We start from the raw sequence: 24,832 nt of genomic DNA, 5'->3' as shown, positions 1-24,832 counted from the left end.
TGTATGTATAACTGATTCACTTTGTTATACAGCAGAAACTAACACACCACTGTAAAGCAATTATACTCCAATAAAGATGTTTAAAAAAAAAGAAAAGAAAAATTACAAACCAAAAAAAAAAAAAGTGTTCTCTTACAGTATGCAGAATGAGAACATTATTGGATGGGAAAGTTTGAGAAAGACACATTTATTTTATCTTATGAGGAACACTAAAAGAGGTTTTGCCAAGTTGAATTTCCCTATCATTTTCCACTCTGATAAAGTTAGAATATGGACAAACAATTATTTTGCGGAAAAAATGTATCTCCTGTAATATATTTGGGCTCCAGATGTCCAATAGTGACCTAGGCTGCCAGCAAATAGAGAGTCTGTATTCATGGACATCCCACAGGTCTGTGGTCTGCATGAGGCTCTGGGATCTCCACACTAAGTTCAGCCACGGTCCTTGGCCATGGGGAGTGTACAGTAAAATGAGCAGAAACAACTTTAGTTCCCGTGGCCTTAATAACAAAACAATACCCAAGAAAATAATTTCCTCTGCTGGGTTAGTGTAATAGGAAACAAAAGGAAGAGACCTAAAATTAACAGCTTAAATCTCTGTAAAGCTGCAAGCTAAAGAAGGTGCTGTCAGAGCCATGGGTTTAAGAAGTGGTTTCTGGGATTCCTTCCAAATCCATTATCTAAAGAGGAATTTATCCAAATGGAGCTTCCTATCATCTGTCTAAGCCATGTTTATTCCATGGTATCATGGAATGTTAGAGCCGAAAGGTACCTCAGACTTAGTGACCTTTTAGTCTAATTCATGTTACAGATGCAGTAACTGAGGTCTAAAGAGGATAAGAAGTCAGCTGTCAGTGAAAACAAAGCCTATTACCGGCAAATCCAGAAATAGTAAAAAAAAAAAAAAAAAAAAGTTTTTATACAACACTTAAGGAATTTAAATAATAATAACTTAAGTAATTAATAGCCTAATTAATAATGACAAAGACAACTACCAGAACATTTCCTCCCTACAGAAAAGATCATAATCCTTTCAGCTTATCCTTTCCTTGTCTTTCTTTATAGTTTTATCACGTTTCCCTAAATAATACATTATTTAGTTTTCCTCGCTGTTGAACATTATTACATAAACGGACTCATCATATCAATTCTTCAGTGATTTGTTCCTTTAATTCATTCACATTTAGTTTTGCTGAAGCTCGTTCATCTCCCTGTTGTGTAGCTGTTCTATTGTATGAATGTAACAATTTATTCATCTTAATACTGATGACTGTCTAAGATTACCAGCAGTACTTTGCTGTTATGAGTAATTTTAGTAGATGATTTTTGGTGCACAATTTAGAGTGAAATTGCTGGGTCAAAAGAAACTGAAGTTTAAGTCATAGCACCAAAGTGTTTTGTCAATAAGTTGTGCAAATTTTCACTCCCCTCAACAGCTGAAACTTGGTCCCGTGCTCCATGTCTTTGCCAAAATTTGAGATTTTCAGGGTTTTTAAAACTGGGCCAGTCTGGTGAGTGTGAGGTGGTATTTTCATTATGTTTTTGGTTTTTTGTTTGTTTGTTTTTTGCGTTACGCGGGCCTCTCACTGTTGTGGCCTCTCCCGTTGCGGAGCACAGGCTCCGGATGCGCAGGCTCAGCGGCCGTGGCTCACGGGCCCAGCCGCTCCGCGGCATGTGGGATCTTCCCGGACCGGGGCACGAACCCATGTCCCCTGCATCGGCAGGCGGATTCTCAACCACTGTGCCACCAGAGAAGCCCACATTATGTTTTTTATTTGCTGTTCTCTGATTACAGATGAGTTGGAGCATCTTGTATATCTTTATTAGCCATTCAGGTTTCTTCATTTGCATGTGCTTATCCAAATCTTTTGCACAATTATATATGTTTTTTACTGACATGTGGGAGTTTTTTTATATTCTAGTTTCTAAACTCTTGGGTGGTTCAAAAGTACTGCAAATATGGAGTCTTTTGATGGCCAAAAGTTCAGTCAAATTTATTAGGCTATTTCTTTACGTCCTAAGTAACTTGTCTTTATACTCCAAGTAATAATGTCAGTTTGGTGTCTTACTTTCTAAATCTTTATGGTTTTTTTGGCTAAATTATATATGTGAGGGGTTCCAATGGTAATAGATAGAACCTTTCTCAGAGGGAAACTAGTGTTTTAAGTATGTTTATTGAAAATATCTTTAATCATGCCTTTTTGCTTTTATCATGACTCTCATGAATATTATGAAAAATCTGTGCATCTGTTGAGATGATCTAATGATTTTAACTCCTATAATCAGTTAACGTAGTGAATTACATTCATAGATTTCCTAATGTGTAACTACCATTTAATTTCTGGGATAAAGTCAACCTGCCCATGAAGCAGTATCCTTTTTACACCTTGTTAGAATTGGCTGAAAATACTTTGCTTAAATTTTTGCATCTGTGGGCATGAGTGAGCCTGGCTTATAATGTTTTCTTCTCATGCTGTCTTAGGTTTTAGAATCAAGGTTATCCTGGCCTTACAAAAGAGACTGAAGAGTATCTCCCTTTTGCCATAGTCAAAACAGGAATTTTTTGGAATTTGAAGTGGAACCATTTGATTCTGGAATGTGTGGGAGAACTGGCCTGTCTTACACAGTAAATATCGGTTAAATTTAATTAACATATTTACCATTTATTTTGCTCTTCCTTCCTTCTTGCATTTCAGACATTCCATCTTGGATCTGAGAAAACTTTCTCTCTGAATTACTTTCTTAAAGTACTGCCTTAAGAATTTCTTTCTCCTGTTGGTAGGGTAGTCAGGGTTCAACCAGAGAAGCAGAACCATTAAAAGATTTAAGAGACAGACAGACAGATACATATATACATATGAGATTTATTACAAGAAACTGGTTTACATGATTATGAGGGCTGGCTAAGCAGGTCAGAAATTCATAGGATAGGCAGTCAGGAAGGACAGACCATGGGCAGGCGGGACCACAGTCGGGGGCCGATGCTGCCACCCACAGGTGTAAATTCTCTCTTTCAGGAAAATCTCAGTCCTGTTTTACAAGCCTTCCAAGTGCTTCCGACAGGCCCACCCAGTTTATGTAGGATTATCTTCCTTATTTAAAGCCAAATGATTAGGGGTTTAAATTACACATGTAAAAATACCTTCACAGCAATCCTTAGATTAGCATTTGATTAAATAACTGGGGGCCGCAGCCTCACCAAGCGGACACATCATTAAAGCCAACACAGAGGGCAAACTCAGCTTTAGCAGGGAAATGTCTTCATGGCACCCTTGCAATTAAAAGGTATTTTAGTTGGTGTAGGAGTCTAGGTATTTTTTCTCCACACACTGAAGATATGGCAGTATCTTCTGGATTCCACTGCTGCTGCTGTGACGTCATCTGTCAGAATCTGCTCTCTGAAAGTAATCTGTTTTTTCTCTTCTAAAAAAATTTCCTCTTTATTGAATGTTTTAGAGCTGAATCTGCTCTGTGGGTATAGATTTCTTCTTATTTCCTCAGTTTGGAGATGTGGGACTTCCTGAATTTATAAAGTGTGCATGTAACTGGCTCCGGCCCTGTCCTTCCAACCAGCATCTCTCCTCCACTTCCTGTCTGCTCCTTTCAGAACTCACTGCATGGATTTCAGACATTTCCACTCCACCCTTTATGTTTATTAACCTCTTACATTTTCTGCTTCTTCATGGCTCTGTACTATATTCTGGATAATTTCTTTTTCACATCTTCCAGTTCAGCAAATCTCTCTTTAGTTAGATCTGACTGGTTATTAATACATCAATTTCCTTTCATTTAAATTACATGCTTCCTTACCAGAAGTTTATTTGCTACATTCTTAAAATCGTCTTTACATTCTTTAAAGTTTTTACGCCTTGAACATTTTTAAGGCTTGTCTTTCATTTCTTTGAACATCTTAAGCACAGCTATTTTATATTCTACTTCTGTTACATCCAGTATTTGAAGTCTCTGCAAGCCAGTTTCTGTCTGCTGTCTCTGGTTCGCGATTTGTTTCCCTGTATGTCTAATGACTTCTAAGGGTGAAATTTCTCTTTGGGATCTTAGCTGGGAGAACTCCTTGATGCCTGGACGAAGGTGGATTCCTCAAGGAGGATGCGTATTTGCTTCCGCCTGAGGGCAGTGACAGTCGGGATAACTTTACATTTGACTTGAGTTTGGTCAGAGCAAATCAGAAATTATTAATTTAGGCCTCAGAGTCCTGTGCATGCTGGTGAGTGGCAACGTCTCAGCAGCTCTTTCCTCCCCTCCACTCATGCTAGAGCTTCAGACGTACAATCCCCAGGAAGTGGCTGAAGGGAAGGAGCACCTTTAGTTTTTGTTTACCTTTACACTAAGTCTTCCCAGACTTATGGGAGTTGAATCTCCTATCACACTTCTGATCTTGGAGAGTAAGCACTGGGCTTTGTCTCCTGTGACCCTCACCACAAGATGTTTTTTCAAATTTTGCATTTTAAATTGTTTCAGTGCATAAGTGAGCTCCGAATCCTTCCCTGCCATATTATCAGAAATTACAGTTCACTTTAATGCTTACCTTAAAATTATATGCTTCTCTCCTGGGTTCATGTTCTCTCAATTTTGATGCATAAGAATTGTCGAACAAAGAGAGGACCTGGGTAGTTCTTGACCCATAATGGATCACAAACTCATGGTCAGGAATATTAATCATTTGTACCTAATAAATACTTTTATATTCTTTCAGAAAGATCAGTAGTGTCTTTGAGAATTCATCTATGTTAATAATTTTTATCAATCGATTCCTATTTTATTTCCCTTTTCCCCCCAAGCTTTAGTGAAGCGTAACTGGTATACAAAAAACTGCGTATAATTAATGCAGACAATTTGCTGACTTTGGGCAGATGTATATACACTCCTGTTACCATCACCACAATCCAGGTAATAAACATGTCCATCACCTCCAAAAGTTTCCTTGTGTCCATTTATGTTCCTATTTGTTTGTGTGTGGTAAGAACATTAGCAGGAGATCCACACTCCTAACACATTCCAAAGCACACAACACTGTACTGTTGGCACCTCGGATGCTGGACCTGACTCACCTTTACAACTTGGTGACGCTGTCAACAGAATCTCAAGTCCTTTCAGGGATACCTTCCACTATCTCTTTCTTAAGGTTCATAAAATAGTATCAAGTTCAAGAACACGGTCAATTGGTGTATATAAAACTATCCAAGTTGTCCTATAATGGGTTCTACTTTGACCATTTTCATATTTTACCTTTAGCCTTTTTGACCAAGTTATACTTTTAAAAAATCCTGCATAGATATGTATTTTGTTAATGTAACTGCTCTAAGGATGAGGCAGACCCTAAAATTTATGAGCTTCCACAAAGTTTCATGCACTGTCGAGCTGAGAGTGCACAGGTGTTAATTCACATAAACTGTATCACAACCTGTGGGGCAGGGTATAATACTTGCGATTTTATAGAAAAAGAAACAGATACTTATGAACAAAAAGCTATTGAGTGACAAAGCCAAGGTTTAACCCAACTCTACCTGACTCCTAAAATACATATGCTTTTTGTAGTTACGTTAAAAAAAAAAAAAAAAAAGACCATGTATGAACTTTATCAAACGAAAAGACTCTAGTTACAGAATCTCAAAAAGGGAAGTAATACGTCATTCTACCCAACCATTCAGTCCTTGACCCCCATATAATTTGAGCTTCACAACTCAGTTTTGACAATGGGAGGTACAACTATCGCCTCTTGACAGACAAAAACACAGCAAGGGCACTGATATTTAACTCAACAAGCAGGCACTGGACGACTAGCCTGGGACTGCACTGTGCTATACACTTCAGCATTTACAGACCATCACTCGATCCTGTTCCAACCCTGGGAAGTAATTCCGTCTATACCGGAGCCCTCTAGGGACAGAGAGCTCCAAAGGGAGCCCGCTCCATCCTGGGAAATTCACAAGACATCTTTAATCTGGAAACCCACCAAACCTGGTTCTTTCTGTTCCTGAAAGCTGTGTACTGGACAAATCTAACCCTTTCTTTAAGGTAAACTTTCACATATTGGAAGACAGGTATATCCCCCACAGAGCATTCTTCTAACTCAGATCATTATTTAGAACTTCCTCAGAATACAGATAAACAGTATTGGATTTTTTCACCATGCTGGTTTCTTTACTTATGTAATTTGAAGCTTATTTTGAGTTATTTGGTCTCTTTCCTCTTAACAGACAAAGGAATTTCTATTAACTTGTCCGCTTCTCAAGGGCATCACTGAGTTTTTATTCATGTCTGCACCCTGGCCCCGAGCACAGTTTATGACACACTGTAGGTCTTCATTAAATGCTGAATTCACATAGCTAACTTTACACTTAAAATCGTCATGTGGAATAAGAAAAGTAAGTGTTAAGAACTTAATTTAAATTACGTAAACAGAAACCACGGCAAGCCTAAATGAAGAAACTTGCCATGATCACACAGTGGGAGGAAAGAGACACTGCATCTAAACTTTCTGAAATCTGAGGTCAAGCTGCTGCTTTTTGAAATGACAGTTTTATTTTCTGAGCCAGAAATCAAGACACACAGAAGGACTATAAATTTCTTCTGACATTTTAATTTGTGATTATGGAAAGTTTTACAAAGCTTGAAAAGTTACATATTTATAAATCGTTTTTATAAACTGGATTGCATTGGGATGGTCCTATTAAAAAACTCAGTTTGTTTACCATACCCATCTAGCACACTAGATAAGCCCTTCTAAGATGCCTTACATAAACAGTCTTACTGCTTTTTCTGCTGCGCGTGGATACTCCTCTGTTGAGACCACCAGCTGAGCAACTTTCAGTGAGGAAGTTTTTAATAGCAAAGTTCAGACATAATTTTACAGGGACAAAAAAGTGTTATAAATTTCTGTTCCATTTCTGTAACCTTGTTACAGAACAAAACGTGGAGGTCCACTCTTACCTGCTTAAAAAGCTGGAGGTTAACTGCGGTTTCCAAGAACTGTTTCATCAGACTTGAGCGGTGCTTTACGAAACTCTCCTCACAGAACGTGATGGGCTCCCCCTGGAGAGAAACAAAGAATTTCGGGGACATCAACAGAAAGTCAGCACAAACCAGTCTATCTGAAGAGGCACTTGGGGGGTCACACAGGAGTGTGAGACACAGAACTTCAAGGTGCTCAGAGTGTAGAGGGAGTGAGACCCTTACACACAATGGCGGGAGGTCGGGCTGGTAGAAATATTCCTCGGGCCGATAAGCTTCTGCTATAACTTCCTAATCAAGGATCCCTTGGGCTCTTAAAAATGGTCACTTTCACTCCCTCAAAGACTAAATCCCCTAAAAACAAAGATTTAATATCATTAGATTGATTATGAGTATTAAAAATTGCACACAATCTGAACAAGTCCAACAATTATATTTCATTCCGATTAGAAGACATTCTTACCATAAAAATTGCTGCATGCTTTTTGCCGTTTATAGTATGATCATTAATTTGTTTTTGAATTAATTAAAAGGTCTTTCAATCACATTCTCTTCATGATTGCAAATACAATTCTGACTGGATACTTTCTAGGATAAGCCTCACATGGCATCTGCCTGAACTTATCCTATTTGCTAAGTAATCGCAACTCGGCAAGTGTCTTCTGGCAGCTTGGGCTGTTAGCCGCTCCTCCTCCACCGCAAGGACTTTAATTCCAAACACAGATTTCCACAGACTCCCACACGTGACCTCAGGAATCATCTCTCACTGGCAGACCCCCGCCACCTGCTGCTTCCTTCCACAGCCCGAATGGCCCTCTTGCCCATTCAACACAGATGAGGATACGTGACTTAACGATCAAAATGAAAACAGAGATTAGCGACAACGATTCAGTCCTTATAGCAAATCTTGCAGCAATCTTTACACTGCAGTAAAAAGGAAAAAACTGAGCTTGTCCACCTTCTAACAGAACTTTGAAAAAATGGTAATTATAATTTAATTTTAAGAAAGAATGATGTCCTGATTACAGGTATCTGTAAGTAAAACTCTGAAAACTGGTTCTTGAATGAGTAAAATAATGGGACTAACAATCTGTATATGTCAGCTGTTACCACTGTCTGCCAGAAGTTAATGCACTGCTCCACTCAGCAGCCATATGCACGTTTAATGCTATTTAAATTTATTAAGATTAAAACTGAAAACTTAGTTCCTCAGTCGCACCAGCCACATTTGAAATGCTCAGCAGCCACAAGTGGCTACTGTACCAGACAGCACAGATACTGAACACTTCCCTTATCACAGAAAGTTTTCTTTGACCGCACTGCTACAAAGGGAAGAAAATAAAATTCAAACTAAGAATTAGATTAGACAATTCGATAATCTATTAATTGATGCCACCTAGACCAGCCATCAGCTGATGATCTATAATAAAACTAACATTATACATTTTCATATAGATTGTTGCCATTCTTAAGCGCTAGAGAATGATTTTCAAATACATATTTTAAGAATTGAATTTACATAAATATATTTTAGATAATCAAAAATACACCATATTTGCCACTATCATAGAACTTACAATCTAACAGGGGAAAAACAACAAACAAGCAATCCTGTTAAAGGTAAAGATCTGTTGTTTTTGATTCCTCAATATCAGCAATATATCTAGTTACACTGGGAGCCCAATCAATGTTTTATAAGTGAATAAATGAAATAGCAAGTCAGCTAAAGCCTTGCTCCGTATGACATATTATCTTTTCAAAAGCAAATATAAATTTTAAAAATAAACAAAATCATTGCCTCTAACGGAAGTTCCAACTATATCACTGCTACAACAAAGAAATCAGGACTATTGATAATTCTAATTTTTATTTGATGGATTTTTCATCCCCAAACATGTGGGAGAGATTTTATTACAGTCTGTAATATGTCTAAACGTTGTCATTCACACTGCAGAACAGTCTTCAACTCAAATATAAAGTTCTATCTCCAGCTGAAAAGCTTAGACTTCTGATGTTACAAGCAAGCATTTCTTCTGACTGGAGGGAGCGGAGGGCGTGGGTGAAAGTCTCCAGGGAGAAGGGATGGGAGCAAAGTCTACGGACTCCTCCTCAAGAGTTGGGCGTACCTAGTCATCAGCCAATGTGAACTACCTGGAAGAACTCTGTCCTCACTCATCTCGTAGCAACGCCTGCAATCTGTCGGGAGAAGGAGCAGAGAAAGCTCAGGTGTGGTCCCCCCGTCCTTGATGAAAACCATCAGAGAAAAAGCTTCCAACTGAACCTTTAATTGACCAACAGTTTGTTCACTAAGAATCTCAATGATTACGAAGAAGACAAAGCCCTGACACATCTTAGAATTTTCTCTCAGGGGAAAGAAAAATAAGGCTTGTTTAACATGCTGTGAAGTTTTATGTATTAATATACAAGAGTCTCAACTGCTGTCATCCTTGGGGTGCATCCTATGGAACAGATTCTTTTCAATCCAAGTCAAATTGGATGGCGTGGTAAGAAGGAACTCTGCTTAGGATCTTCTGGTTTATTTATGATCTGAATAAAAATCAGGATTAGGGGGCTTCCCTGGTGGCGCAGCGGTTGAGAGTCCACCTGCCGATGCGGGGGATACGGGTTCGTGCCCCGGTCCGGGAAGATCCCACGTGCCGCGGAGCGGCTGGGCCCGTGAGCCGTGGCCGCTGAGCCTGCGCGTCCGGAGCCTGTGCTCCGCAACGGGAGAGGCCGCAACAGTGGGAGGCCCGCGTACCACAAAAAAAAAAAAAATCAGGATTAGGATTGAATAGTTTCTCAAAAACTGTCTTGTTCCAAGTAAGGTGACTACATATCCAGTGTTGCCCACTAAATTCCCAGTTTATGCCTGCAGTATGAAAGGTTTAATCTGGGGGCATCTGTGGCTTCACAGAGGAAATTTGAGCTGGTTTTGAAAACGAATGGAAGCTTTATGAAACACAGACAGAAAAGACAGTCTTGAGAAAGAAGAGACATGGACGAAACGTGGGTAGTGTGCTTGGGGTGGGTGTGAATTAGAGAAAGCACCAAAGTGGGATAATAAGAGGTTGGCTGAGGCCTAGTGGCTACTGGACATGGGTTACAGAGAGTACCAGAGGGAGAGAAAGGGTCGGTTGAGCCATCCTGGAAAAGGCCTGAGCCGCATTCTAAGACGTTAGTTATCTCCCTGAAGGCCTCAAGCAGCTCAAAGAAGCGTGTACACGTGTTTTGGAATGGAGAGCGCAAGAGCAAGAGGAAATAATGGAAACAGGCAGATCGATAAATAGTACAAAATAAATCAGGCAAGAAAAGACAAACTAGGCAGCAGACAGGAAGAAACAGCAATGACTCTTATTACCGAACATTTATAGGGCACTTATGACTACACTGACAGTAATAACAGTAGCTAATGACTGCATAATACTTATTATGTGCCAGGCACTGTGGTAAGGCACTTTACACATATTAACTCATATAAACCTCAAGCTTATTATCATCATATTCTATACATGACTAAACTAAAACAAAGTTTAAGTAACTTGCTCAAGACTGCACAGCACTGTAATTGTTAGAGGCAGGATTCACTCTATACTCTCAACCTGCAAATTATCCCATTTCTGGGTATCCAAGACTGTATGAAATATTTTATTTATTCCACATCATGTAATCTGTAAAAGTACAACCAGCTGTGATAATTATTACATTTTACAGATGAGGAAGCTGAGGCTTAGAAAGTTTAAGTAGATTAACCCAGGTTGTGAGAGTTTGAAGTCCATGTGGTTAATTACGCTACTAAACATTTCATGGCAAAATCAACAGGACTTGTTTATCAACTGATACACAGCAGTGGTTCTCAAAACGAGGTCCAGGGACTCTGACCTTTTCATAGGATCTGCAACATTAAAACTATTTTCATAATAGTGCTACGATGTTATTTGCCCTTTCACTTTCATTTTCTCACGAGATCCGACTGAGTTTTCCAGAGGCTTCATAATTTGCAATATTGCAACAGACTGAAAGAAGAATCAAACGTGAGAATCCAGCCAGCTTCTTTTAAGCTGGGTAGTAAAGAGATTTGGAAAAATGTAAAACAGTGCCATTCTTCTGACCAAATTTTTTGTTTAGAAATAGACTTATTTTTCATGAAAATATGTTTTATGTTAAGCTTAGTAGGTTTGTGTTTTTACCTTTTCATTAAAAAAAATTTTTTTTCTCCTTCCTTTTTTATTGGTTTGTATTGTTTTGAAATAAATTATCAATAATAACTATTTAAAATATATTCAGTTTTCATTTCTAATATGATAAATAGTGATAGATAGACCCGACATAAACAAAAGTTCTTTGATGTCCTTGATAATTTTTAAGAGTATAAAGACATCCAGAGACAAAAAGTTTAAGAACCACAGATACACAAGAAAAAGACAAGCAGGGATCAAAGATGACTCCCAGATTTCTAGCCTGAGGATCAGAAGATGGTATTGTTTATTGAAGACTAGGAATACAGAACAAAAACCAGGTTTAATAAGAATCTGGTAATATCAGTTGTGGCTTGTGTCTCAGCTTGGGCTCTAAGCCAAGCCTCAGACAGAGATTCTTGTTCAAGTGATTTGCTGGCAGAGAATTCTCAGGAAATAGGTACTAAGGGGAACAGGATACAGCAGGGAAAAAAGACAGGCAAGAATGTTGGTTTCATTGGGAGATCAGCTTCAGACTGAACCCATGGAAAAGCACTAATCGTGTGGCAGAGTCCATCCAGCCTTGAGGCAAGGCCAGTTTCCTACTTCCTGTGTGGGTCAGTCACTGAACGTGGGCCTCTCGGTGGGAGGGGTGGAGGAGAAGGTGAGGTGCCTGGAAGGCCCTGCCCATTTAGCTAAGGGCAATTTTCCTCTGAAAAGAACACCAGCCGGTACAGCCTGGGGAGGGCCTCTAGGACAGCGAAGGCCACCTGAAGGTACGTGTAACAAGCCAGAAAGTCAAGCTTGAAACGTGTTGTTTAACCTATATTTAGGAAATACCTGCACAGAGCTAGGTATTAAAGTTAAGTGGATCACCCTACTGAGGGACAAAGATGTATGCAACTGAGAAATACTCATCTATAATCTAATTAATTTCTTAAAATTATATAGCTCATTGACAGAAAAGTAAGTAAATAAATATATAGTTCAGTGGAGACACAGAATAATCAGGCAGAAACATTAAAAGGTGGAAAAGAAAAACTCTTCACGGGAAAATTCTGACATGACAGTAAAGCAACTGACTCTTTTGCTCATGGAGCAGTCATGAGGCAGCAGAAAGGAATCAAAACCAAAATCGCTGCACTGGAATGTCACACAAAGGAGCATGGAAGGATGTAAGAAAAATATGATGCATCGTAGAGTAGGAATGAAGTTCTTATTACAGAGAAGAGAACCAGACTTTCCAGAAAGGAACCACCAGCACTGCTCACCATTACATTCAAGTATGCCAGTCAACAAACACATTCTAAGGATGAATCAACAACACACCAGCACTCTATGATGAGGAGCCATTGACAATAGTAAAAACACCAAAGCTCATACTGATTTACCTTTTAAAACATAAAAAGCAGAACAGAGTCATGATTATCCACAGAACAACGTCACTCTCAGTCACTTGTATAATGACTAATGATTGGGAAGAAAAAGGGTGCCATCCCTGCAGGGTGCCAGGAAGTGCAAGTCACTCCTACCTGACGGCATTTAAATTACTCAGAACTGCCCTCCACTGGCATCAATCTGGCCCGTACGGACCACGGGATTTACCTCTAGAAGTAAATTCTCCATCCTCCGAATATCCAGAGACACCTGTATCTTTCTTTTAGCGCTCATTTTCTGCATTGTATTAAATGTACATCTTTGCATTCCCTGTAGCACCCAACACAGTATCTTGTGTCTTGTGTGTTCAATAAATACCCACTAGTTACTCTCTGAATTAGTTTTATAAGATAATTAAGGCACAGGTAAGATATGGATGAAATGGAGCTGTTTTTCCTATCCTATTCCTATGTTCAGCTTCAGAGAAGTTATTGTTATTGAATTAATATAACATTTTTGTTTATTTTTAAGAATAAATGTGTTTAAAGTTCTAGACTATTCTCCAGAGTGGGAAACTTTGCAAGAGCAAGAAAATACTTAAAACACAGACTAGATCTTTATGCTTTAAGAATGTGTATGACTTAGCAAAAGTTCATATTGAAAAAAAAAAAAAAAAAAAAAAAGGAAGGTGTCAGGAAGAATGCTACTGTACAAAAATGTGAAGTAAAATCCAAAGCATCAGGCTTCCCTGTTGGCACAGTGGTTGAGAGTCCGCCTGCCGACGCAGGGGACACGGGTTCGTGCCCCGGTCCGGGAGGATCCCACATGCCGCGGAGCGGCTGGGCCCGTGAGCCGTGGCCGCTGAGCCTGCGCGTCCGGAGCCTGTGCTCCGCAACGGGAGAGGCCACAGCAGAGGGAGGCCCGCGTACCACAAAAAAAAAGAGACTTTTCAGGATGAAGGGCAGCCGGGCTGGGAAGGAGCTAAGCTTTAAAATCCAAAGCATCAACATAGTACTTATTCCGTTCCTTAACACACTTGACCGTAATATCACTGTTTCATATGGAGTATAAACAAACTAAGCAAAAATGTCTGCATAATGACGGTATATTTACATTTTTTAATTCTCTGAAAGATTTGGCTACCAGTTGTCTCGTGGGAATATTAAAATATAGTTAGGGGCTTCCCTGGTGGCGCAGTGGTTGCGAGTCCGCCTGCCGATGCAGGGGACACGGGTTCGTGCCCCGGCCGGGAAGATCCCTCATGCCGCGGAGCGGCTGGGCCCGTGAGCCGTGGCCGCTGAGCCTGCGCGTCCGGAGCCTGTGCTCCGCAACGGGAGAGGCCACAACAGTGAGAGGCCCGGGTACCACAAAAAAAAAAAAAAAAAAAAAAAAAAAATTATTTATATATATATATATATATATATATATATATATATATATATATATAGTTAGGTTCTCATAGAAAACAGTAATAAAGATTTTTCAGGCTATGTAGCATCTGGATTCCAAGTGTCCCAATGCTATTATTATGGCATATCTACTCTCAGTTTAGTGACCATGAAAACAATGCTTCTTTAATTTCTGAGAATCGTTCCTGAAAAGTCGCATGTTCACATCATAAACTTTAGTCATTAACAAAAATCTTCTCTTATGTACATATTATTACAGGAGTGTATCCTAAGTTATTAGATGTCTTGAAAATCCATAGCTCTCAGTGTTCCACTGGCCTGTGATTCAGCAAGTTAAGATGGGAAAAGAAATTGATTTTTTTTTTTAGGAACAGCTGCTTCTAACACTTTGGATAAACATGAGCACTTTAAAAGATCAACAGATTTATGTATTAATTTTATACATACTGTGATAAAATACATTTCTCTTCCCCACAATTTAAGGACAAACATTCTCTATTTTCATGACACATATTACCAGTGATATACAGATGGAACCCTTACTAGCCAAGTCCCCGGTTCTCCCTGCCCCATACTAGTTATGCAATATTTTTACATTTTTGTTAAAAAATTAAGCAAAATTCCCTCTCTACTAATTAAAAAAAAGAGCGGAAAGAGAGTGCAACCATGTTCCATCTAAAAGCCAAATACCAAATACTTCTTTTGTAGAAACCATCTTAAGGTCAAAAGGTACTCAAGGTTGGGTAATAAGATGAGTGAGTACCTCACATGCTTTGGGAACCACACCACTGCGAGGGGTGAGTACATAAACTATCCAACTCGGATTTTGAAGTCTCTAACAAGTTAGCAGCTATAAATTTGTTAAATGGAAGCTTTAAGGCAAAGATTTAGTGATTGACCACTTAAATTATGGATGTCAATCCTGTACTTAAATTGCTTGAACTTAATCACAAAATATAACTCGCTGATAAAGTTTTAAAGGAACATAATCCAAAAAATGTCTGAAGGACAGCTCTTGCTACTAGTCAAACAGGAGCCCAGATTACTAGCTAATCTTTAGTTTAAAAAGAATTTCCTTTTTATCCATTAGCAAGGCTCACGGCAGCCCAGAAAAGCTTGAGTGTTTGAAACTAATGATATCATCCTAAATATTCAAAGGAGCAGATTTCAGCATTATCTCTATGCTCTTAGGGTAATAAAGCATATGCTTTTGAATATACTAAGCAATATTTTAACTCAGGCAAACATTTCTTTAGCATTAGCTGTTGGTCAAAAATTTGACTTTTATTTTTTAATAGCTTGTGATACAAATGATACAGAGGTACAAACGATGACCCTTTATTAGTTATTTAGTGCAATCATTTAAAAGTATTCTCATATGTTTACGGCAATGTTTTTCTTTTGGGGGACCAGCAGAGGGTACTTTATTTTCGTTATGTTAAGGGAATTTTCCTTACCAAATGTACTACTTCTAAAATGTCATTTTTAATGATCATAGCTAATATACAGAGCATTAACTATATATGCCAGGCACTGCTCTAGTAATTTACATATATGAACTCATTTTATCCTCTGAACAACCCAAGAAGTATTACTGCTTTTTTTTTTTTTAAACACATGAGGAAACTAAAGCACTAAGAGGTTATTTGCCCAAAGTCATACAGCTAGTTAGCCACAGAATGAGGATTCAAGCTCTGTTTTAGAGTCTGTGCCCTTAGCACTTTTCTTCCATTTATTTATCACATTAGCTTTATCTCCCGTTTTTGAATTCTTAAAAAGTAGCTAACTTGCTGCTGGCTAAATCCAAAACCAACAAAACATCCATTATTTTATTGAAATCACTTTCCAAAAACTTTGAGGAGTTTCATAATTTTCTCTGTAATTAAGAGCAGGTATCATTTATTTGTCAATCATGCCAGTGTGTCATTCAGAGAGTGTAAATTAGGCACTAGGAGAAAAGTGACAACATATTAAGCATCGTCACTTAGACATTCTAAGTGCTTAATTTATAAAAATAAGTTACTCTTCGGCAGTATTTGCCATGTGCATTTGAAAATGAATATTCAGATCATCCTGAGGGCTTTCCCTCACAACCCACAACCAACTGGCTCCCCAGTGACACTGCAGAGGGTGCAGAGGGAACAGGAAGAAGCAGTTTGAGTGGTGGCAGTCACCCCAGGTGGACAAAACCATGCATGGAAATATATGGCATAAGTAACAAATTATTTCACCAACTTACATGTACTCTATGAGACGCCTATACCATCTGCACCTTTCGAGAAAATTCTCATTGTTTGTTCAGTCTTTACATACATGGAAGACACTCGGTATACCTTTATCTTCATTGAGAAGAAATGTAAGTTCAGAAAATTTATCTCAAGGAGTAGATGATATGAGGATGGAGGCCTAAGGGAAGGAAACACTCCACGCTGAAGCAGGACCGGGACCGTGGGAAGGACAGATCCAGATGCAGCCCAACTCGTTACCAGGTGGGGAACCTTAGTGGAGGTTTTTAAACTCTATGAGCATCACTTTTCTTATCTTTAAAATGAAAGGGGTAATATTTTGAGGCTTGTAAAGATTAAATGAAAGAGTTAATTCAAAGGGCCCATCAACGCCTGGTATCCAGTGGGCGCTCAACAGTTATTATTTTAATAGCAATTAATAAATTATTAATGTCAGGGAAAATAATAAGAACTATAATAAATAATATATAAAAAAGGGAAAAGAAACGTGTTAAGGAAAGTAAATATAATCCATTCACAGAAAGAAAGTGGCACTATAAACTACTGCTTCAAGGATCAGGAAAGAACTAGATGGCCATTAAAAGCTAGAACCATAAAAGCACTGCCAGGAAGAAAGAACATTGTAAATAAGGGTTTGGAAGCCTGAGACGCTTGGGACATTTAGAGCCTCAGGCAGAATTCTCTGAGTTGAGGTCAAAGTTTAGAAAAAAAATAAAGGAAAACACAGACCACCTGCCCATCACGAGGGCCTAGGACACCAGGTGAAGGCAGGACCCTGACACTCTGGTCCGTCACAGACCAATCAACAGGTTCCATTTTGTCAAACGTAAGGGAACTACTGGTTCATTTTTTGTGTGTGTATAAACAATCATGAAATTTCAAGAAGTAATACCTAGTTAAAGAATTCATATCCATTAAAAGCTATTTTGTAATATTTCCCTTTCCAATTGTACTCCAGTAGCTACAGGATACCACTAAAATGCATTTATGATGAAAAGAGACAAAACCATGAAATAATTGTAACTTCTAAACTTGGCTCTGGTTTTTTTTTTTTTTACATCAATCAGAAAATACATCAAAGATATATGCCTGCTATATAAATGTCCAAAAAAGAGTCCATGGTTATTTGTACAGATAATACCTAAAACAACAAAAACAACAAATATTTTATATACAATAAATAATTTTCCTTAAAAACTACTTATTTTGAAAATATATAGGAAAAAAATGTCCAAATACATTCAGTATACTTTAAAAATTGAGCTTTCATTCAAAGACTGAGTCAAAAGAAATGTGAAGGCATACAGAATGAAGATACCATCCCCCAACTCCCAGAAAGAACCAGCAGTAGAAAGGGAAGGAGAAAACATCAAACATAAAAAGGAAAAATGTAGATAAATTAACAAATAAATTTATAAGATGTGATCAATAAACAGGAAAGACATTCTCTGACAAAATTATCTTCCCACAGATGCTGAGAATCTGGCTTTCACGATGTTTTAAAAAAAAGTCAGAGTCATTGAAATCCTGTAACCCTACTATCTGCTCAATCAAGCTCAAAGAGGGAGAAAATCAAGCTACAAAAACTATAGTAAGTAATTAATGTTCAAGATGGAATATTTTAATAATTTTAACCGTCACCTAACAACACTGATAATTTAAATCGTTTAAGAAAATTTTCTCTTCAATCTGCTTTCCTCAAATCTGAAGTCTTTTACAAATTTAAAAAGGAAAACGAAAAGAAAAATGTAGCTTATAGATTAAGTATTTAAATGCTGCAAAATTCAAGCAAAGTGATACTTTTAACTTTCCTCCTGTACTGTAAAACTTGAAAGCAATCTCTTTCAAAGAATTTGATATCTAAAATCAACCACTAATTTTGTCTTTCAAACCCATTTTTCTGTTTCAATTGATGTTCACTAATTTTAATGACTATGCTCTACTGTGGTGTGAATGACTGGTTTCCAGTCTTGTAAAGAATGAGACCCTATCACTGTCAATAATTTTTGAAGACTCCCCCATGTGAGATATGTATACTCTGTACGGTACTATGAGTTCTATTTAATGTTTTAAAAAATACACACATATCTCAAAAAGATTAGCATGCAAATTAGACCACATGCACTTTTCCAGAGACAGGAGCTGATCTGCCTAACTCAGTAACCCCTCAGAGGTACAAGAGCCACTGGGTGGGAACTACTAATTTAGAAGTCAGTTCGGAAAGCATATAACCCGTTCACATCTGTTTAGTGCTTCATGGTTTATGACAGGATTTACACACCAACCCTGAAAGGCAGACAGAGAAGGTGTAAGAATTCTCACTTTACAAATAAGATGGAAGTCGAGACAGACTAAAGAAATGGGTCGAGGTTACAAAGCCTTAACAATGGTGAAATACCCATTAGATAACAGGTCTTATTACTAACTCAATATTTTTAATCCATTTATTCACCTGGTCATGAAAGAGCAGTGTAATCATTTTCGTAAAATCAGACTAACAGGCTTAGCCAATAATTCCGAGAGAAAAAAACATATTTTAATTTATACCTTTTTGGACCATCTAACAACTTGGGTTACAATTCTACATAATAATCATTTGGGGGGTATTAAAACAAGAAAGAAATGGCAAAGTGAGCTAGGATATGCTAAATAGATAAGCCCACTTAGAAAAGTGTTATGAATTAGGAAGACAATAAATTTCCAAATGTTGCAAAAGGTTCAAGTTCTAATATTTGTAAACTTTCACGTTATACTTGTCATTTCTAAACTCTAATCTAATAAACCCAACTGTCCGGTGCATTTCTTAGTAATCTTAACAAGATTGGGTAGTTACTCTAAGACACAGTAACACAATTCATTAATTAATTACGAGTAAGAATTCCAATTTTAGAACAATAAACAAGGTGCTATGCAAGAGAATGTGGGAAATATTAACTCAGGGTTATTTACTAAAAGAACTAAAACCATACAGTCAAGAAACTGGAGGTGGAACATCATGTTTTAAAGCATAGTATTTTGTATTTTCAAAAACCTTTACGATACTTTTTCGGGTGGGATATTAAAATGTTTCTTTTTCTGCCCCATTCCAAAGAACCACACAAGAGCACGTTAAAACAGTGATGAAATAAAACGCTTACAGGTTTGTATCTCAGTGCATCTCTGTAGGATCCAAACAAAGCAGCCTGCGCCCTCAGGAAGGCCCTAGCCACTCCGTTCCCCGTAGCTGTAGACTGCTTCTTCAGTTTATTTTTCAGGGCCGAGACCTGCGTGACAGAGAGGAACGGTTAAATTCACACCTCAGAAATTGGTACGGCGAGGCACGAGCCCAATGGGCAGGCAGACCGCAGCGCGTGCGGGTCAGCCCAAGCCTCATCCTCCTCCCGACAGCTTATCTTCTAAGTGCAGGGAGCGCCTGCTGGTCTGTTAATTGAAAGGAAAGCAGGGGCCCACAGTAATGTGCTAATGCAAATTGGTTTGTGCTCTCTTTTTTTCCCAAGGCCTCTTGACATAAATAAGCTTTAATTATTTTACAGTAAACTGCTTGTGAGCCACTTTTCTGCAGATTTTTAGCAATTACAACATGTGTCTACTTGTTTGGAGATGAAGCCGGTTGGGTAGCGTCGGACTGCTTGCTAGTTAATTTTATTTTTGGAAGCTTCGTTTGTATATGTAAATAATTTTCCAGTCATTTGTCTAATAGTTTTCACCATCATTAGATAAAAAGAGGGGAGGGAAGTTAAGGTTACTGGGAACCTACCACAAGTGGGGAATTGTGTTGTGCTCCTTAGACACTGTCCCATCTGACCTTCAGAGTCTTCTAGGAAAGGTACTCACGTTACCATTTATGAAGAAACAGGGGCTCAAACATGTGAATCGACTTGCCCTCAATATCTGGCTACTAAGTGGCAATACAGATTTCAACCCAGTTCTGTCCAGTTTTCTCCACCACCACATGCAGGATTCGAGGTCAACGTTACTGCCTTATGAACCAGTAATCACGTTAATAATGTTTTAAAATCAAAGAAAAATGTATTATCTAGGAATTTGTGAAATTTTAAAAGGCACCTACATTTGTTATAATTTTTCATACAGTTGCATCCTCTAATTTCAGGTTGTGTGTATTTTAGAGAATGCATGCTATTTATAAACAGCCCTTACTCAGATGAGTATTTTCTAAGAGTAATCAGCCTCCTCCTGCGCACTCTTAGTTCGTAAAGGCAGGTGATGTGATCTGTTCCCATGCATCCGATTCACTTGACCAATTCCTTTCCCAGAGAATAAAAACTACACTCTGTACGCTTAAAAAATACCATTGACGCTCACATACATTACTTGTCAATGCTCTACATGGGAACGTGAAGTCACGTAGAAATTCTGTTTTCTTAAGAAAAAACTGATGGGACAAATCCTGGTTGGATTGTTCCCGTATCAGAGCATGTTCTTACCCTTACGATACTACCAGATAACAAAACAATGTCACTCCTCCTTTACATATATATGCAAGGAGGAAGAATATTTTTATTTCTTTATACAAGCAGCCCTGACTACTCTTGTGGATGATGATTGTAACTGAAGTGTCAACCTAATTAACAACTAAACTTTGAATAATGCTAATGAGAAAGGAACACAGCATCAGAGGAAGGACCAGCTCTACAGGTGATAAACCTTCACAGTAGTGACATTTTCCAGTGTAAAGTCACAGTTACTGTGATCTGATCAAAGACAGAGACCCCCGTTGGGTCCAATTATAACCACAGTTTTGAAAAAATTATTGAGTTATGATGTTCATAATCTATGCAGAAAGGCCTTTGCAGTATAGGTCTTTCCCCATAGCTGTGATCTTTTCCATTTATATCCAAGCTCCACAGATTCAGATAAAAGTTTAGAGCCTAATTCATTTAGCCCACAAAGTGCATAAATTAGGATTCATTTAAGAAGAAGTTTTTATTATTAAAATCTAACCTCAATTAATGCATATTTTTAGGTAACCCACATAGTCAAAAATAAATACAGCTGAAGGACGCAAAAACAAACCTCTGACTTAACGTCCTTTATTCTGAAGTCTGTAAGAATGTTACTTTTTAGGTTTCAAATGCCTTTAAAAAAAACCAGTGGGGATGAAAATCAATACATGTATTTCATTATTGCCCCCTAAAAAGGCTTATGATGGAAAGAATAAGATTCTAGTCTTCCAAAGTATTATAAAAAGAAAGTGATTGGGTTATTTTTAATTTTACTTTAGAAAACAAAAAACATTTTTAAATGTCATGCCTTGTATCTCTGTAAAAGAAAATTCCTCAAGATGTATCTTTCTATAAAATCTGGAAGTGACAATTCAGTTTTCCACAAATGAAGAATCCTTAGGACAATCATGACACATGTGCTCCCAGAGACTGGAGGCAAGTCAAACCATCCCTCACCCTTTATTACCCCAAGCCCTTGACTGCTTAATCGCTGCCTAAGTTACCCGGGGTATTCACCACGCTGCCTCAGGTCATTCCTAACCAAATCATAACGAGGTAGCCTTCACTCCCAAAGTTAGTCAGTGACAGCTCCTGAACTTCCTCAAGAGCTCCATAGAAAATAGGGAAGAACACCTGTTCCAGAACTGTCCGAACCAGCGGCCACTAGACGCACAAGCACTTGAAATGTGACTAGCCCAAATCAGGAGTTGCTATTAGTGTAAAAAAAAAATACACTGGATTTTGAAAACTTAAAAGGAGCAAAATACCTCATTAATAATTTTATTGATTACATGATGAAACAGTATTGTGAATATACTGGGTTAAATAAAATACATTATTAAAATTAATTTCACCTATTCCTTTTTACTCTTTAACATGATTACCAGAAACATTTTAATTGCTTATGTGGCTCATATTATATTTCTATTGGACCGTGCTATTCTATATGAGCATACTATATAATTTCATACAGACATGTGAGACTAGCAAGAAATAGGGTTAAGTTTTTCCTTTGCCTATTTCTACATTATTTCAACCTTTACAAACAGCATATAAGGAGTTCTTCCTTGACCTACTCTAGGTGGGCTTCGACTGCCAGTAGGTCTGAGGTGGTTCCTGTTTTTCAGAGACCAGAAGGGCAGCTGAGTTAAGAGTTTCTGTGTGCACCAATGAGCGCTCAAAAACAGCCTGTAAAAACGAAAGCGTTTTTTTAATAGTCAGCTTCAGCTATTAGGATATTACTCTAACATAAAATAATTGTGTCAGCCTTGCTATTTTCCTGTCCTTTAGACCACTGGAGTAAATTATCACCAGTTACCACTACGCTTTGCAGAGCTAAATAGCTTTTAGCAGATTTTATCTATAAATAAGGTGATATATCTTCTGCACTTATTTAAAATACTTGGTCTGGGAAATAGTATTTTCTGCTTTAATTTCCAAACTTCTAAGTTGTTATGAAATAAATGTACATCTTTCCATGAGATCCTAAAGTTTATACTCACATATAACTGAATTCAGAAAAGCATTTGGAACCTTGGTCACATGGCTATTATCACAAAATCCTATCATGTGATCTTGCAAAAGTATCAATTGTTTTCTCTTTTTATTCTTAACAAAGTAAGCTTCAATCTCCGATGGCTAAAGATGACTTGAAAACTGACATTTTATTTTATTATGACATTTTTTAGTCTGTACATAAATTATTTTTGAAGTCTAATTAGGTATCCTACTAGACCTCCGCTGCAAAAAAAAAAAAAAGTTAAACAGTGAAAAAAACTTCAGAACAAACGTCATTTCACTGCTCTTATCAAATGTTCAAATTCCTTTCATACAACGAGAATCCAAGCTTCTAAAGCAGCCATCACAGGAGGAATTATAACCTGGGTTTGAGCACAGTGGGAGTTCACTGCAACATGAATAATATTACCACCAATTCTCCACTTTTACCCTCTTAGCACTAAGTGACCATGAATAAAAGGAGGGAATGACATGAGTAAACACAGCAAACAGGTATAAATAGAAGAGTGCAAGCCACGTGCACATGGGCTGAGTAACGAAGCAATTATGCCAACCGGGGGTTAGGAAGGGAGGTGACATAAAGGAGCTGAGTTTTTCAGAGAAGTGACAGAAATTTTCTCTTGACTTTTAGATGTGTCTTCTCAGGAAAAATAAATCAATCACTGCAACCCATAAATTTTAATTTTACTTTTTAGGATCACAAAGAGAAACATCAGGGTAAAGAACAGAAGGTAAAAATAAATGTTCAGGAATGACATCTGTATAACCTATATGACCTGAAACAACTCCGAGATGTCTTTAAGTATCCTTTTTCCTAACTAAGCTGCGCTCTAGAAACTACGTACATTCAGAAAAGTTAATGCTTCAAATAATTATTTGCTTGAGAAAAAAGTTACAAGGTTAAAGTCTTTTATTCTTCCATGAAACATGTTATGGTCACTGTATGAATCAGATATTAAATCCCTACACTTCTTTGATCCTTCTAATGTTCAGTTTTTTAAGCAATAAAATTAACCATTCCTTCTTAATATAATTTTCTAACATGCTTCTATCTAAGGATTAAAACAGTAACCTTTGACATTTACTAAATGAAAAACATATGATACACTCCCAGAGGGTATCATGACATTGTTTTTCCGAATGCTTAAATTACCTTTCAAAGCCTAACTACGGCGTCATCTATAACTGTTCTCCCTTCAGAGGCATCTTAAAATGATCACAACCAAAACTGCTCTTACCCCACCTCGAGGACAGTGTCAGTGTCACTTCCGTGCACCCAGGTGCCTGGCAGGTCCTCTCAACGCTGCACCCTTTCTCATCTTCCATAAGCAGTGATCACTGAGCCCCAGCTGTTCGACCTCTGATATAGATTGCAAATCTGTCCGCTTTTCTCCAAATCCCTGACACTATCAAGCTCAAGCGACTACCACCTCTCACCTAGACCACTGCAAATGGTCTCTGAACTGCTCTTCCTGCTTCATTTCTGCTTCGTTATACCCAGTGATCTTCAGGACCTAGAACCCAAGATGATATTTTTAGAAGTCAAAGTGGATCTCACTATTATTCCTCTGCTACAAATCTCCAGTGAATTCCCAGTAAAGTCTGGAGGTCCTGAACAAGAAGCACAGACCTTCCACTCATTTTAAGATGCCTCTGAAGGGACAGTAGTTGTAGATGACGCTCTCACTCCTACCTGTCTCAACCACCTCATGTGCGTAACCTCCCTTTTGTTCCCCTAAGCGCAGCTATACAGGACTTCCTTCCACTCCCTGAATCTGCCAACAGCAGAGCCTGTGTATATGCTATTCCTCCTCCTCCTCCGACCTTACTCATACTCATTGTTCAGGCCAGTTCTGCACTCAGGTGTTTTGACATGTTGAGCTGAACCTCAAAAGGCAGATCTCAGTTTGTAGGCGGGTAAGAGTGGCCTCTCAGCTTGGCTACCATTATTTTCATTTGGGCTCGCTTATGGCAGACACAGCTGTCAGCCTACCAACGGCCACTCTCCCTCTCTTGGGTAATAGGAATCTTAAGTTTTGACTGGTGCCTGGTTAACCCAGCTGGGTGAACTCAGCTATTTCCCAGGATCACCATGACCTGGTGTGGCCCTGTGGTTGGGTTCAGCTAATAATGGAATGTGAGTTCCAGGACCACAGCTTCTACGGCTTCCT

General features: G+C 38.3%; 1 protein-coding gene across 8 annotated transcripts in view; it reads right to left on the bottom strand.

The window, feature by feature from the left end:
- DENND1B (DENN domain containing 1B) overlaps positions 1-24,832 on the bottom strand; it is a 278,187-nt gene that overhangs the window by 80,841 nt on the left and 172,514 nt on the right. For all 8 annotated transcript variants that reach the window (XM_055084008.1, XM_055084009.1, XM_055084007.1 and 5 more), the window contains 2 exons: positions 19,317-19,442; positions 6,952-7,053 (listed from right to left, as the gene is read on the bottom strand). In XM_055084008.1, the coding sequence (XP_054939983.1) occupies positions 6,952-7,053; positions 19,317-19,442 (228 nt within the window). The remainder of the gene's footprint in view (positions 1-6,951; positions 7,054-19,316; positions 19,443-24,832) is intronic.

The sequence above is a fragment of the Physeter macrocephalus genome, chromosome 4 (genome assembly GCF_002837175.3).
Source record: "Physeter macrocephalus isolate SW-GA chromosome 4, ASM283717v5, whole genome shotgun sequence".
In the NCBI taxonomy this organism is placed as follows: domain Eukaryota; kingdom Metazoa; phylum Chordata; class Mammalia; order Artiodactyla; family Physeteridae; genus Physeter; species Physeter macrocephalus.
The sequence above is the reverse complement of the archived record's forward strand: the minus strand, read 5'-3'. Positions and strand labels throughout refer to the sequence as shown.